Source organism: Balaenoptera ricei, chromosome 18, assembly GCF_028023285.1.
Source record: "Balaenoptera ricei isolate mBalRic1 chromosome 18, mBalRic1.hap2, whole genome shotgun sequence".
In the NCBI taxonomy this organism is placed as follows: domain Eukaryota; kingdom Metazoa; phylum Chordata; class Mammalia; order Artiodactyla; family Balaenopteridae; genus Balaenoptera; species Balaenoptera ricei.
In genome coordinates, this window is record NC_082656.1 from 1,521,575 (window position 1) to 1,537,081 (window position 15,507).

The 15,507-nt window shown below is 39.3% G+C and overlaps 1 protein-coding gene across 1 annotated transcript in view; it reads right to left on the reverse strand.

Moving 5' to 3' along the window:
- MICU2 (mitochondrial calcium uptake 2) overlaps positions 1 to 15,507 on the reverse strand; it is an 87,781-nt gene that overhangs the window by 37,761 nt on the left and 34,513 nt on the right. The window contains exons 3-4 of the mRNA XM_059902936.1: positions 679 to 710; positions 501 to 576 (exon numbers count right to left, since the gene is read on the reverse strand). Coding sequence (XP_059758919.1) covers positions 501 to 576; positions 679 to 710 — 108 coding nt within the window. The remainder of the gene's footprint in view (positions 1 to 500; positions 577 to 678; positions 711 to 15,507) is intronic.

The window sequence follows — 15,507 nt, forward strand, 5'->3', positions numbered from 1 at the left end:
CGGGCCTCTCACTGTGGTGGCTTCTTTTGTTGCAGAGCACGGCCTCTAGGTGCACGGGCTTCAGTAGTTGCGGCACGCAGGCTCAGTAGTTGTGGCACATGGGCTTAGTTGCTCCGCAGCATGTGGGATCTTAGTTCCCGGACCAGGGATCGAACCCGCGCCCCCTGCACTGGCAGGCGGATTCCCAACCATTGCACCACCAAGGAAGCCCATCTCTCCTTATTCTAGACGCTCTGCCTCACCCTTCTCTCCAAACTTACTGAAATCAATGTTTAAATAATTTTTCTGTGATTGCTCAAAGAGTTTAAGAAAAAGTTGCTTCAAATGTAATGAGTATTTTATTATGATTTAAAAACATCTATTAAATAACACACTGTTATAACATTCTCTCTGTAGATTCTCTAATGTATGTTCTTCAATATGCAGCTGCAAACCTCATAACTTAATTCCTTAATAATACTTTGGTTAAATAAAACACAAGTAAAACAAATAAAAATTACCTTTATCGCCAAGGTCTCTAAAAAAAGTTGATCCACAACCAGCTCTTTTGATTCCTGCCAGTATGTCTTCAATATCCTTTGAATACACATATTAAAATCTTTCAATTTAACTTATAATAGTTGATTTTCTATCTTAAAAAAAAGAAAAAGAAAAAAGACCTTCACCTCCATTGCTTACCTTATTTGTCAGCCTCTTGACTGAAGTTTTACCTATAGCAAAGAAGAAATATTATTTAGTACCCACATACCTTGGTAAAATTCAACTTCCATTAAGAAGAAAATCACTTAAAACACCAAACAAATAACTAAATATTTATAAAAAATAGAAGTCTGGCAATTTTAGCTAATATCTTTAAACAAAAGTTATGAGCCAGAGAGTTCTAAGTGTAAACACAAACACTATAGTTCTTTGTAAGACCTATTTTCACTTTCACTCACTCCCTTTCAGAAATATGGAACCTTCTAACCATCTCTGACTCATCATAGCTGTCTAAGAGAAATAAATTTGTGCCAAACATTATTTCTTTCTTTACATTATTAAAATCTGTCTCCTTTTGCTTTCATTGACTAAAAAAATACACATTCATGTTTCAGAAAGCTACCTTTTTAACCCTGAGAAGTTCTTAAGGTCACAGCTCTGCAGTCAGATCTAAAAGCCTGGTCAGGGGCTTCCCTGGTGGCGCAGTGGTTAAGAATCCGCCTGCCAATGCAGGGGACACGGGTTCGAGCCCTGGTACGGGAAGATCCCACATTCCGCGGAGCAACTAAGCCCGCGAGCCACAATTACTGAGCCTGCGCTCTAGAGCCTGCGAGCCACAACTACTGAGCTCGTGTGCCACAACTACTGAAGCCCGGGCGCCTAGACCCCATGCTCCCCAACAAGAGAAGCCACTGCAATGAGAAGCCCGCGCACCGCAACGAAAAGTAGCCCCCGCTCGCCGCACTAGAGAAAGCCCGTGCGCAGCAACGAAGACCCAATGCAGCCAAAAATAAATAAAATAAACAAACAAATAAATAAATAAATAAAAGTAAAGGCTGGCCAAGATGGCTGTTCATTCTAAAGTGATGTTACTTTTAACAATTTCCTACTGGATAACAGATTAAAATTCTTTCAGGCTTTCCGCCATCTTCTTTAGGCTGCCCCCATTTCCCTCTTATCCACTGTAATTCTAAAGCAATCACCTTGCTTCTTTTGTTGAGACTTTTTCTGAAGACAGCCTCAAGCCATTTACACATCTAGAACACTGAGAAATATTTTGTAAATTTTATTTCTTATGTAAGCCATATGCATCACAAACTTCCCTTCTTGCTCTCAAAATTATCCATAAAGTTCGTTCAGTGCAATTACATGGTGTGTGAACATTCAGGTGACAGGTTGAAAAAAAAGAATACTTTTAGATGTGGCCTTTTGCAGTTTGGGATGCTTAAATTTGGATTATAAATCTACTGGGGACAAATTCTATTATTTACTGTTAATAAATTATCAAGATTTTATTTTTGCTTTAATAATTAAAACATTAATTGTGAACATGACTATATAATTTTTAGAAACATCTATGACCATGTTTGTAAGCTTAGGAGTTACTATTTTGGAAAAATTGTTTGTCACTGATAAACTATTATGTGTTACCCAATGACAAATAACTCGATTCTAATGTTAGGTGCTATTATAACATGAGATCATCAAATAGATAGAAGTAACCCGGTTATTTCATGTTGACTACAAGTTCTGCCTGGCACCTGTGTATGTATTTGATTATCAAAAATGGAGAAACCATGTACTTAATGAACTTGTCTTGCAAAAAATTTTTTTCAAAATGGAATCAATAATTAGAAAATGATAAAGAAATTATCTTTGCTGATAAAAAGTCTGGGGTACTTCTGTTACAGAAAATTCATTTTTAGGTTTAAAAAAAAAAGACAAGGCAGAGCTCCTAGGAGAACACCTCGTCTTTCTTACTTCCTTTCTCTCAGTAAGAGAGGGGATTGTGGTGTTTCCAACCCAGAACGCTCTGCTGGGGTTTCCTAGTGCCTCTCACCCAGGCTGCCTGGTATTAGACCGCTCGTTTATGGGCTCCCCAAGGAGAGAGACCAAGTATCAGATTTAAGAGGGGTGCGGTCTGGTCGGCTACACGAGGGGCATGACCTGTGTCCATCCCACAACAGTAACAACAAAAAGACACATTAAATATACTTAAATATATGTATTCATTTTTTGCCAGTCCTCTTCCCCCCACCTTTTAAAAAACAGAGGTAGAGTTGATGTACAATATTAGTCTCAGATACAAAACATAGTGATTAATAATTTTGATAGGTTATACTCCATTTATAGTTATTATAAGATATTGGCTATATTCCCTGTGCTGTAGCAGGGGTCCCCAAACCCCGGGCTGCGGACCGGTATCGGCCCGCGGCCTGTTAGGAACCGGGCCGCAGGGCAGGACGTGAGCTGCGGGTGAGGGAGCGAAGCTTCATCTGCCGTCCCCCATCGCTCCCATCACCGCCTGAACCATTCCCCCGCCTCCCCCCCTTCCCGGTCCCTGGAAAAACTGTCTTCTTCGAAACCGGTTCCTGGTGCCAAAAGGGCTGGGGACCACTGCTGTAGAGTATATCCTTGTAGCTTATTTTACATAGAGTAGTTTTTATCTCTTAATCCCCTATCCCTATATTGCCCCTCCCCTTCTTCTCTTTTCCCACTGGTAACCACTAGTTTTTTCTCTGTATCTGTGAGTCTGTCCCTTTTTTGTTATATTCATTTGTTGTATTGTTTAGATTCCACATGTACGTGATAACATAGTGTTTGTCTTTCTCTGTCTGACTTACTTCACTTAGCATAATGCCCTCTGGGTCCATCTATATTGCTGCAAATGGCAAAAATTCATTCCCTTTTATGGCTGAGTACTATTCCACTGTATGTATACACCACATCTTCTTTATTCATTCATCTATTGATGGACACCTGGGTTGCTTCCGTATCTTGGCAACTGTAAATAGTGCTGCTATGAACATCTGGATGCATGTATCTTTTCAAATGTTTTCTTTGGATACATACCCAGGAGTGGAATTGCTGGATCATATGGTAGTTCTATTTTTATTTTTTTGAGGAACCTCTATACTGTCTTCCACAGTGTCTGCATCAATTTACATTGCCACCAACAGTGTAGGAGGGTTCCCTTTTCTCCATATCCTCGCCAACATTTGTTATTTGTGTTCTTTTTGAGGATGGCCACTCTGATTGGTGTGAGGTGATACCTCATTGTAGTTTTGGTTTGCCTTTCTCTGGTGATTAGCAATGTTAAGCATCTTTTCATGTGCCTGTTGGCCATCTGTATGTCTTCTCTGGAAAAATGTCTATTCAGGTCTCCTGCCCATTTTTAAATTGTGTCTTTTGTTTTCTTGAGATTGAGTTGAATGAGCTGTTTATATATTTTGGATATTAACCCCTAATCAGCCATATTATTTGTAAATATTTTCACACACATAAGAAATGCATTCTTATTGTTTTCATAGCTATTTCATATACATTCATGCTGTCATATAAAAATAATAGAATGGGAAAAACTTAACAGCAAAAAAGGCAGATCTAGAGTTGAGGCTGCCTTGCTTCATTGTGCCAGTATGAAAGGATGGAAAATACATTGTAGCTTTTCTTGGTAGGGGAAGGGATAAATCTTCAACACTATGGTGGAATTTTGGCTCAAGAAGTAGAGTGTTTTAAAAGGTCTCCACCTACTCTGGAGATTCCACCACTTGGTTTTCACTGTTTACAAAGGATTTCTGAAGTTAAAAACCAGGAACAAGCACATCTTGTTACAGGCAAACAGCCATTTTAATACTTAAAGTAAGTAAAACTGCAACAATACATATTAAGTGTTGTTATAGGTCAAATAAATTTTTGCCTGTAGCCAAAATAAAGTTATTTGATAACCATAACTATAAAAACATTGCTAACAGTATCTAATTCAACTTCATTTTGCTAGAGATAAGTGGACTTTTGACACATAAAAATTAGACAATAGAGACATTTACATCATTTCACATCTTGCATAAATATATGAAACAACTTAGCATCAATATTAGAATTGGTATAAGAGCTGATTATACACTTGCTTGAATTCAGTCTCAGCTATGATGGAAATCAAGGCAGAAAATAGCACATTAGCAAAGCAACTAAGCTCCCAAATATCACTAATAAAAGTGATAACTGGAGGAAAAAAAGGAAGGCAAATTCAGTGGTGCTATTTTCTTTCAACAAAGCATATGGCTTTTTTATTTTGCTGGAATATTTAAATAGTGAGAGCCAGAGATGACCTCTGGTTGGCATTTCTTCTAGAGGAAGACAAATGTGATGCCCTAAAATGCCTAAAACTGGCCTCCTTGCCAACTTTGCTAAGTCGCTCCTTGAAATACATTTACATCATTTTTGAATGGAAAAACGAGAAATGTGACTTTCTTTTTTGCAACCTTAAGCACTGTGAAATAATTAATAAGAACATTATACATAACAAATTATTTAATTACTTAATTAATTTAATCAGCTTGAAAACTGATATAAAAGGGGAAATAGAAAGCTAAGAAACTAAACAATGGGGAGCGGTGAAGGTGAGGAAAAGCTTCTCCAAATGAGAGCTGCTTAAGTTAAGACCTGACAGATTAGCAGGAATCAGCCCAGAAAAGTGGGGCTGAAAGCGTTCCGGGTCTAGCAGGTGAATCGGGCCTGAGATGGAAGGGCTGGAACCCTCTACCAACACAGCAGGCCCTGAGGTGCCCCCGCCACGAGGAGGAGGAAGAGCGCAATGGTTGTGGCGGGGGTATTACTATCTCACGACCTCTACTTTCTCTTTGAGCGGCGATCAGGTCCTTTGCTGGAGTGTGTAGGACAAAGTGTAAGGCCACGACACAGCAGAGATGCTGGTGTACAGAAATACAACTGATTTTCATAGAGAGGTGCTGTGTCCTATGACCTTGACAACTCCCTTACTAGTTTAGTAGTCTTATTATTTGTGGATGCTTTGGGATTTTCTACATAATCATGTCTCTGAACGAAGACAACTTCCCTTTCCCTTTTAAATCTGTAGTTCTCATTTCTTTTTCTTGCCTTTTTGCACTGGCCGCTACTTCCGGTAGCATGGTGAATACAAGCCGTGAGAGTGGACAGCCTTGCCTACTCCCTGATCTCATAGGCAAAGCATCGAATCTTTTACTATTAAGAACGATACTAGCAACTGGCTGTAGGTCCACGTGGCCTTTTAGGACCTAGCCTTCAAAGTGCCACACTGTCACATCCATGCATCTCTAGGAGTGGAGGTCGCAAAGGTCACGGAGAGGGGATATAGGTCCCACCTCTTGATGGGGGCTGACAAAGTTCTGGAAGAGCATATGGGACCAGAAATACTGTTGCAGCCATTTTTGGAAATACAACCTGCTGCAGCATCTTAACAGATTTATCCCCTCATAGGGAATATTCTCCCTTTTGTTTTTTGCTTAAGGAAATGTATCCATTTTTCTCACACCCTTGTGAAGTCATGATTCCTCCAGCCCTCCCTGACCTCTCCGATGAAGCTACCACATTAGATAGTCTATTACCCCAACTCTACACTAGATTGTGAATTCTATTAATATCTGTTTTATTTACCACTATATCCCCAAGGCCTAACACAGTGCCTCTTACATGAGGTGTATCCAATAAAATTTTTAGTAAAGGTGTGGATTATAACTCATCATTTCATTATATAATAACTGTTGATATATTTACTTATTAATCTATTTAATAAGTATTTGTGCCAGGCACTGTGCTAGTCAGGGAACACGGTCGAACACGAGACCGTGATGGTGCTGTTCATCAGCAGAGGGATGGCGGGTGTGGTGGGCTTGGGAGGGTGTGTGGGGAGGAGCAGAGCATCTGCAGCACATTTACAGCTGCTGACTTGAGATGCCTCTGGCACTTCCTAGAGGAGAAGCTGGTCAGGTGAGAGGTCTGGTCTGGAGACACACACATGAAAGTCAGTGTTCAGGGAACAGCTAAGTCACTGATGGGGGCAAGGTCCTCGAGGAAGAAGGCAAGGAGGAGAGAAGACGACTTGAAGACGGAAGCTTAAGAAGAACTCCTAAGGGGGGCATCAGTTTTGTCCCCACGACTAGACCAGGGACTCTCTGAGGGTGCATGTCACATTTATTGTTTACATCCTCCAGGATTTTCATTTTGGTGTGAAGTTAAACACCAGACTGATCTGATGTGGGCTGCTCCGTGTGTCAGGTTCCCCATGTCCCCAAACACCATGGAAACCAGCTGTCCTTATGAGGGATTAAAGTTGCTCCTCGTGCCACAGCCTCCACTTATCAAGACGCCACAGGACGAAGCTGGGACCAGAGCTCAGCGCTTCAGTGTGGACCGTGGGCCTGGCACTGGGGAACAAACCTTTCAGGCTGATGCTTCTTGACGCCACAGCCCAAACCGTACAAACTGCTGATAAATTACCTTTGAAATACATACAGTGAACAGTTCTTCCAGTTTCTTATGACAACAATCACAAAAATAAGCCAGAAGTCATATGTATATGAAGGTTAGAAAACAGAATCCAAGTTTTAATTTTTTCTCAGGACGTTGAATGAAAAGTTGAATCATTTTAGAATTAAATGTCTTAATTTATCTTGTTTTATTTTTTATTTGTTGTATACAAGCCCCGTAAAGTAGGCTTACATTGGATGTAATTCCAAAGAATCTCATATTTAGAATGATTTTATAGAGGCTATCAGAAGAGTAATAATGTGCTTTGGGCTTGGATCATGAAAAGAACCATGTTTTAATAATTTCATTTCATTATCTTATTTCATTTCTAACTCATCCCTTCTTTTTAATGATTCCTTTTTATATCATTCAGAGAACAACAATAAGTAAGCTGATTAAAAGCATAAGAATGACTAAAGAATATAAGGATAGAGGGAAACTGACCCTCCTGAATATCCTTCCAAGGAGGAGAAATCTGTCTTTAAGAAATAAAAGCATGGCCCGTGGGCTTTAAACCTGTTCTTCTCACACAGGAAAATGCATCCTCCCCAGTCAGGGTGCGGGGTCACGAGCTAGGGGACAGACAAAGTATTTGCCACCCTGCAGTCTGACGACTATGGAAATGCTCACCACGCCCCATCTTAGGTACGTGTGTGCATGTGTGTGTTTACAAGAAGGCCGGGAGAGCAGAAAGTATTTACGTGTGGAGATGGGTCAGCAGTCAGACGCTGCCAGGGCAGAGTGTGCTCACGGCCCACTCTTACCACGTACTGATTTTCTGTTTCACTGCAGGGATGGGAAGGAGACTGCTTAGTGAGTCCTTGGAAGCCTAAGCAGCTGATTTTTTTGGCAAATGAATTTATCAGCAACCTGTGCTTTTAAAACTTCTGAGTTCGCTCCTACAAATCAGTTCACTTTTCTGTTAGAATTGACCTAGATGAATATGTTTCGGTTTAGACCCAGAATGAGCTCTCTGATATTGGAAATGCATATAATGCATTTATTTTTTGTAAAGTACAATAACTTTATTTTATTTATTTATTTATTCTTTTTACTGTATTCATTTTTTTTCACACACACACACACTGTATTTTATTTTTACAAGAGATAAACTGACACCAAGCATTGTAAATGGATGACCACAACAAAAGCAACAATGATTGCAACTACCAAGCACGAAACGCACTCATACTATGTCATAATATTGACATTCAGTCCAGTAATCCTCCACTGTAACAGCTCCTTTACTTTGCAGTGAAAATTGATTTGTGTATTTTTTGCCTCTGAGTCCTTGTGGGATTTTTTTTTTTTTAATTCAAACAGAAAGTCACAAAAATTATAATCATCCTCATCAGTTCACTCAGTCCCATGTAATTAATTTTTTTCATCTTGATCTTTTGTTAGCACTTTTATGAATTCATCAGTTTTCCATTAGAGTTCTGAAAATGCTTATTCATTCAGTTCAGCAGTATAGTCAGTTACCAGAAACCTGTACTTGTCAGAGTCTTTTCCATGAAAATAATTTTAAAATTAATATTTCCAACTGGGAACAAGGATTGGTATTTTTACACGTTTTTATAGCTTTATTGCGATATACTTCATATATCACAAAATCCGTCCATTGAAACTGTATAGTTCAATGGTTTTTAGTATATTCAGGGTGGTACAACCATCACCACCATCTACTTTCAGAACATTTTCATCACCCGCCAAAAGAACGGAAAACCCATTAGCAGTCACTCCCCTTCCCCTACTTGTGGGCAACCACGAATCTACTTTCTGTCTCTACAGATCTGCCTATGATGGACACTTCATATAAATGGAATCACACTACCTTTTAGCTGCTCCCACTTACTCTCCCAACTTGTAAATGCTGGGTCATCCCAGAGCTCATTCCTTCCCCCCGCCTTTCCCATCTAAACTCGCTTTTGCAACCTCATGAAGTCTCAGCTCTCATGAATCCACTGAAGAGTCCAGCCTGAAGAAAAGGAGTCCATCGCAATAATCCGGGGAGAAGTGCTGAGGGTCTACCCTGAGCAAAAGACACAGAAGACACAGAGAAGGACAGAGAAGAGAAGTGGAGGAGGGAGAACAAGCTGCTCTTGGTGACGGAGCAGATACAAAACATGAGGCAGCTGGACATGTCCACGAAAACTCCCCACAGCCTGATGAGCTGGGGGAGCGCCACCGCAGGGAAAGAGAACACTGGAAAGGGTGTGATGGGAGGAAGCGGGCTTCAGTTTCGGATGCGCTGAGTTCCAGATGTCTGTGGGGATAACGCACGACTGTAAGTGCCTGATGCACAGCGAGACCAGAGCTTCTAGGGGCCAGGGGAGAGCTTGAGACAGCGCGAAAACGACCCTAAAGTGACAACCACGAAGCCGGTGAAGCCGTGAGCAGCAATGAACCCCTGGGGGACTGTGTCTAACAGGAGCGGCGCTGAAGGGAGGGAGCATTTAGGCGCTGGTAGGAAGAGGAAGCACGAAGGAAACAGACGGCAGGAACACATCGGTGAGAACAAAACCACAGGCGCCCAGGGAGAGACGTCCACAGCAGCAAGTGCTGCTAGAGGGTCAGTTAAGAGTCAGGCGAACAGCAGCCGCCCGCCTTGGCCATCTGGGGGCCACCGCTGACGTTCCAGAGAGAATAGTCAGCAGAGAGGGGAGGCAGGAAGCCAGACTGTGGTGCACCTGAGAGCAGCACGTGGGCCGCGAGCGCAGGGGCCGCCTGCTGGGAAGCGGGCAGCTGGAGGGGCTGACAGTGCTGGGGTCGTCAAGGCAGTGAAGACACCAGAGGATGTGTAAGCTTCAGAGACCGAGACGGCAGAGGCAGAGAGAACGACGGAAGGAGATACAGAGCAGGTGGTGGAGGAACAAGTCTTAGCGGGGCAGGGAGCCCCACTTGGCAGAAGGCCAGGCAGCGATGTGGAAATGCCTTGGGGAATCTGGGCCAAGGTGAAGAACGTGAATTTAGTGGCTCGCATCTGCATAATCATGGGATTTTCTCCAACAGTTCACAGCAGCCTAGGTTCAACAAGGACAAAGGGGAAAGATACTGGAAAGCAATTATTAAAGAGTGACAAAATGACAAACCATGTGGCTACAGGGAAGGAAGACGGTCCAGAAGGAGCTGAGAACTTGGGAAAAATGGGATAACTGAGAGCAGAAGCTTTTATGAGGTCAAGAATAGGTATGCCGGGTATGAGAAAGTGGGTAAAGTGGAAAGATAATTAAATTGTTGCCAGAGAGTGGGATTCTGTCATTGGGGATTTCAAAACTGGAGCAATTCTAGGTAATGGACATGGGAGGTGAATGATAAGAACGAAGGTCACTAAAATTGAGAACTAAGGACTGTAAGGCTACCGACATTTAGTAGAAAACAGCATCAAAGCTTGGAATTCAATAAAAAGAACTTAAATAAGGGAAGATGGTGTTTTAGCTAGATAACCTAATTCTGAAAGGAGCACGTTTTTATGGTTTTCTGAGTGTGCAATAAGGGATTAGGATGACACTGATCTCCCCCAAACCTAACAAATCATGAAGGAGAACAAGCAGCCAGCATCCACCTGAAAGAGGCGTGGGGAGACGGTTCAAATAAGCCCCATCAATTACTATTAATAAAGTATATCATTTGTAAAAAGTCCAGTAAGATAAATACCAGGTAAAAATGAGTTTAGGAGCTAATACATTTCAGACTGCTTTGTTTCTTTCTGTTTACACATGAGGATCACGGGTCATTGGGTTGGCTCCGTTCTTCCTTGTTTTGCTGTTCATCATGATCCGTAGGAATGCAACCAAGATTCTTCTTCTTCTTATCCATGATGAAAAATGAAGATGAAGGACATCATATGCATAAAGGATGTATTATTCAGCCTTCAGAATTACTCAATTCTTGATTTAGCTAAATGCCTTCTGATAGAGTTTAATTGCATTCCAATGAATAATAAAGTGGAAACATTATAAGAACCTAAATTGGTTGAATCAAGGGTTGCATAAAAACAACAACAATGAAAGAAAGAAAAAGCCATGTAAACTTTGAACTTCATTAGAAGAACCTGGGCCTATGGCTAAAACAAAGTAGAGCGAAGTAAAACTTAGATTCAATTGAAAGAACATAAAATGGGAGAAAATTCTTTTTTTTTTTTTTGGCTGTGCTGCACGGCTTGTGGGATCTCAGTTCCCCAATGAGGGACTGAACCTGGGCCACGGCAGTGAAAGCCCAGAATCCTAACCGCTAGGTCACCAGGGAACGCCCAGGAAAATTCTTGAAAGAACATAAAACGGGGGGAAAATTCTTCGATGACACTGAACACAAGAGTAAACAGCTCATGTTACATGAGGAAGAAAATACAAATGTTGGTGAGAGAAAGTCAAAGGAGTGAAGCACTGAGTCAGGTAAAGAGAAAACAGACATTAACACATACTGTTTACAAGTATTTGATATGTTAATAGTCTGCTAATCAAGCTTTTACAACCTCCACTTGAAACCCTAAATGAAAAAATTAGAATAAATTACAATATAGGTCACAGCACAGACATTTCTGATAAACAAGAACTGTTTGGCTATTAAGTATTTCTAAAAAATTCTTTCATTATCCTTTGTTTTCTTTCATAATATCATCCTGTTTTGTACCTTTCAGATAAAAATTTTTAGAAAAAGCAATCTATATCTGTCATTTTCATTTCTTTCTAATTCTTTCTTTAACTGTCCACCACTCTCTTGACACCGATCTACCAAAGGTCCTGGTGACCCATGCTGATGACCAAATCCAACAGCCTCTCCCCAATTCCCATCTTACTGGATCTTTCTGGACACCCACACTACTGACCAAACACTTCCTGCTCCCATGACACTGCACTCTCATCCGTGGCCAATGGTCTCATTTCAAAAATCTCTGTAACTGGCTCTTCTTGCTTCACTCACCTTCTAAATGTAGATTTCTTTAAGACGTATTTTTAACTTTTTCTTTTTAATGCAAATAATAAATATTTGTTGCTGATGAATTAGAAAATTACAAGACAAAAAGAAAATACAAAAACTGATAATTCCAAAAGTATGAGTGAACTATTAGCAATGTGGCGAATATCCTTGCAGACTGTATTTTACTTATACATATATATAAACAAGGAAAAAATGGGATCTCACTCTTTATATGCTTTTAAAAAGTTGCCTAACTGACAGACTTGAAGGGAAAAAAGACAGTTCGACAATAATAGATTTCAATACTCTACTTTCAACAATGGACAGAACCACCACAGAGAAGATCAGTAAAGAACTAGAGAATGCGAACAACACTGTAAACAAACATGCTGAAACTTACGGAACACAGTAAGAAATAGGAAATTGTGAATGTATGCAAACAAGTATGGAGTGTGAATCAGTAATCAAAAACTTCCCAACAAAGAAAAGCCCAGGGCCAATGGTCTCACTAGTGAATCCTACCAAACATTTAAAGAATTAACACCAATCCTCCTCAAACTCTTCCAAAATCTGAAGAGGAGGTAACATGTGAACTCATTCTAAGAGATCGGCACTACTCTGATACCAAAGCTAGACACAAACAAGGAAAGAAAACTACTACAGGCTACTATCTCTTATTAATATTGGTGTAAAATTTCTCAAAAAAATACTAGCAAACAGAATCCAACAGCCCATTAAAAGCATTATACACCATGAGCAAATGGGATTTATCACTGGAATGCAAGGGTGGTTCAAGATATGAAAATCAATCCATGCAACAGACCACATTAACAGAATGAAAGAAAAACCCCACAAGATCATCTCAATGGATGCAAAAGAAGCATCTGACAAAATCTAACACCCTTTCGTGGTAAAAACACCCAATAAACTAGGAATAGAAGAGACCTTCCTTAACATTATAAAGGACACACATATGTAATATGAGAGCTAACATCATACTCAATGATGAAGACTGAGAGCTTTAACAGCAACATTAGGAACAAGAAAAGGATGCTGCTTTCGCCACTTCTATTTAACATGTGACTAGAACTTCTAGCCAGAGTAATTAGGCAGGAAAAAGAAATACAAAGCTTCCAAATAGGAAAGGAACAAGTCCAGTTAAATCTGCTCATAGAGAACATGATCTCATTATGCAGGCAATCTTAAGAAATTCACAAAAAACTGTTAGAGCTAATGAGTGAATTTATCAAAGTTATAGCATACAAAATCAACACACATAAATCAGCTGTATTTCTATATACTAGCAATGAGTAATCCCAAAATGAAATTAAGAAAACAATTCCATTTGCAATAGCATCACAAAGAATTAAATATTGGGGAATAAATTTAACCAAAGAGGTGTAAAACTTGCACAGTGAAAACTATAAAACTTGATGGAAGAATGAAAGATTTAGATACATGGAAAGACATCTTGTGTTAATGGAGTGGAAGACCTAATATTGTTAGAATGACAATACCACAAAAAGCAATCTTTCTATTCATTGCAATCCCTATCACAATTCCAATGGTGCTTTTTGAAGAAACAGAAAAGGCCATCCTAAAATTCATATGGAATTTCAAGAGACCTTGAATAGCCAAAAGAATCTTGAAAAAGAAGAACAAAGTTGGAGGATTCAGACTTCCTGATTTCAAACCCTAATACAAAGCTACAGTAATCAGGCCTGTGTGGTACTAGCAAAGGATACACATAAAGAACAACAAAACAGAATTGAGAGTTTGGAAATAAACCTATACATTTATACTCAGTTGGATATTGACAAGGAAGCCAGGACAATTCAATGGGGGAAACAACACTCTTTTCAACAAATGAATAATTAGATCATTAGATAGATAATTAGATAATAAATAGATAAAAATAATTAGATAATAAATAATAAACAGAGAGCCACATGCAAAAGAATGAAGTTGCACCCTTTTACTTTACACCATTTACAAAAATTAACTTAAAATGGATCAAAGACCTAACCTCAATAGTTAAAACTATAAAACAGGGGCAAATCTTTATGACTTCGTATTTGGCAATATTTTCTCAACTATGACACTAAAAATATAGGCAACAAAAGTAAAACAAATACATATGACTTCATCAAAATTAAAAACTTTTGTGCATCAAAGGACGCTATGAAGAGAGTGAAACGATAATCCATAGAATGAGAAAAATGGAATTTGCCCATTTCATCTATTTGCATACAATTGTTCATTGTATTCCTGTATGATCCTTTATGATCTAAGTTATTTGCACACAATTGTTCACTGTGTTCCTTTATGATCTTTTAGGATCCTTATGATTCCTTTATGATCCTTTATGTATTCCTTTATGATCCTTTTGACTTCTGTTAATGTTGTTAGTAATGCTCCCTCTTTCACCGTTTTCTAATAGTTTGAATTTTTTCTTTTTTTTTCCTTGGTCAATTTAGCTAAAGTTTTTTCAACTTTTGACACCTCTTTTCAAAGAACCAGTTTTTAGTTTCATTGATTTTCCTCTACTTTTTCTAGCCTCTATTTTCTTTATCTATGATCTTTGTTATTTCCTTTCTTTTGCTTGCTTTAGGTTTAGTTTGCTCTTCTTTTTCCAGTGCCTTAAGATGACAGGTTAGGTTACTGATTTGAGACCTTTTTCTTTATTAATATAGGTATTTACACCTGTAAACTGCCCTCTAAGCACTCTTTTAGCTGCATTCTATAACTTTTGATGTATTATGTCTTCATTTTCATTCATCTCAAAGTATTTTCTTTTTCTTTCTTTTTTAAGAAATTTAAGTATAGTTGATTTACAATGCTGTGTTAGTTTCAGGTGCACAGCAAAGTGATTCGGTTATACATATATGTATCTGCTCTTTTTCAGATTCTTTTCCCTTATAGGTTAATACAAAGTACTGAGTATAGTTCCCTGTGCTATACAGTAGGTCCCTGTTGGTTATTTATTTTCTATATAGTAGTGTGTATATGTTAATCTAAGACTCCTAATTTATCCCTCCCCTCCACTTTCCCCTCTGGTAAAGTTTGTTTTCTATGTCTGTGGGTCTATTTCTGTTTTGTATGTAAGTTCATTTGTATTTTTTTTTTTTTTTTGGTTCCATCTATAAGTGGTATATGATATTTGTCTTTGTCTGGCTTACTTCACTTAGTATGATAATCTCTAGGTCCATCCATGTTGCTGCAAATGGCATTATTTCCTTCTTTTTTATGGCTAAGACTCCATTGTATATATAGACCACATCTTTATCCATTCATCTGTGGATGGACACTTGGGTTGCTGCCATGTCTTGGCTGTTGTATATATAGTGCTGCTATGAACATTGGAGTGCATGTATCTTTTCGAATTAGAGTTTTCTCCAGATGTATGCCCAGTAGTGGAATTGCTGGATCATATGGTAACTCTATTTTCAGTTTTCTGAGGAACCTCCCTACTGTTCTCCATAGTGGCTGCACCAATTTACATTCCCACCAACAGTGCAAGAGGGTTCCCTTTTCTCCACACCCTCTCCAGCATTTATGGTTTGTAGATTTTTTGATGGT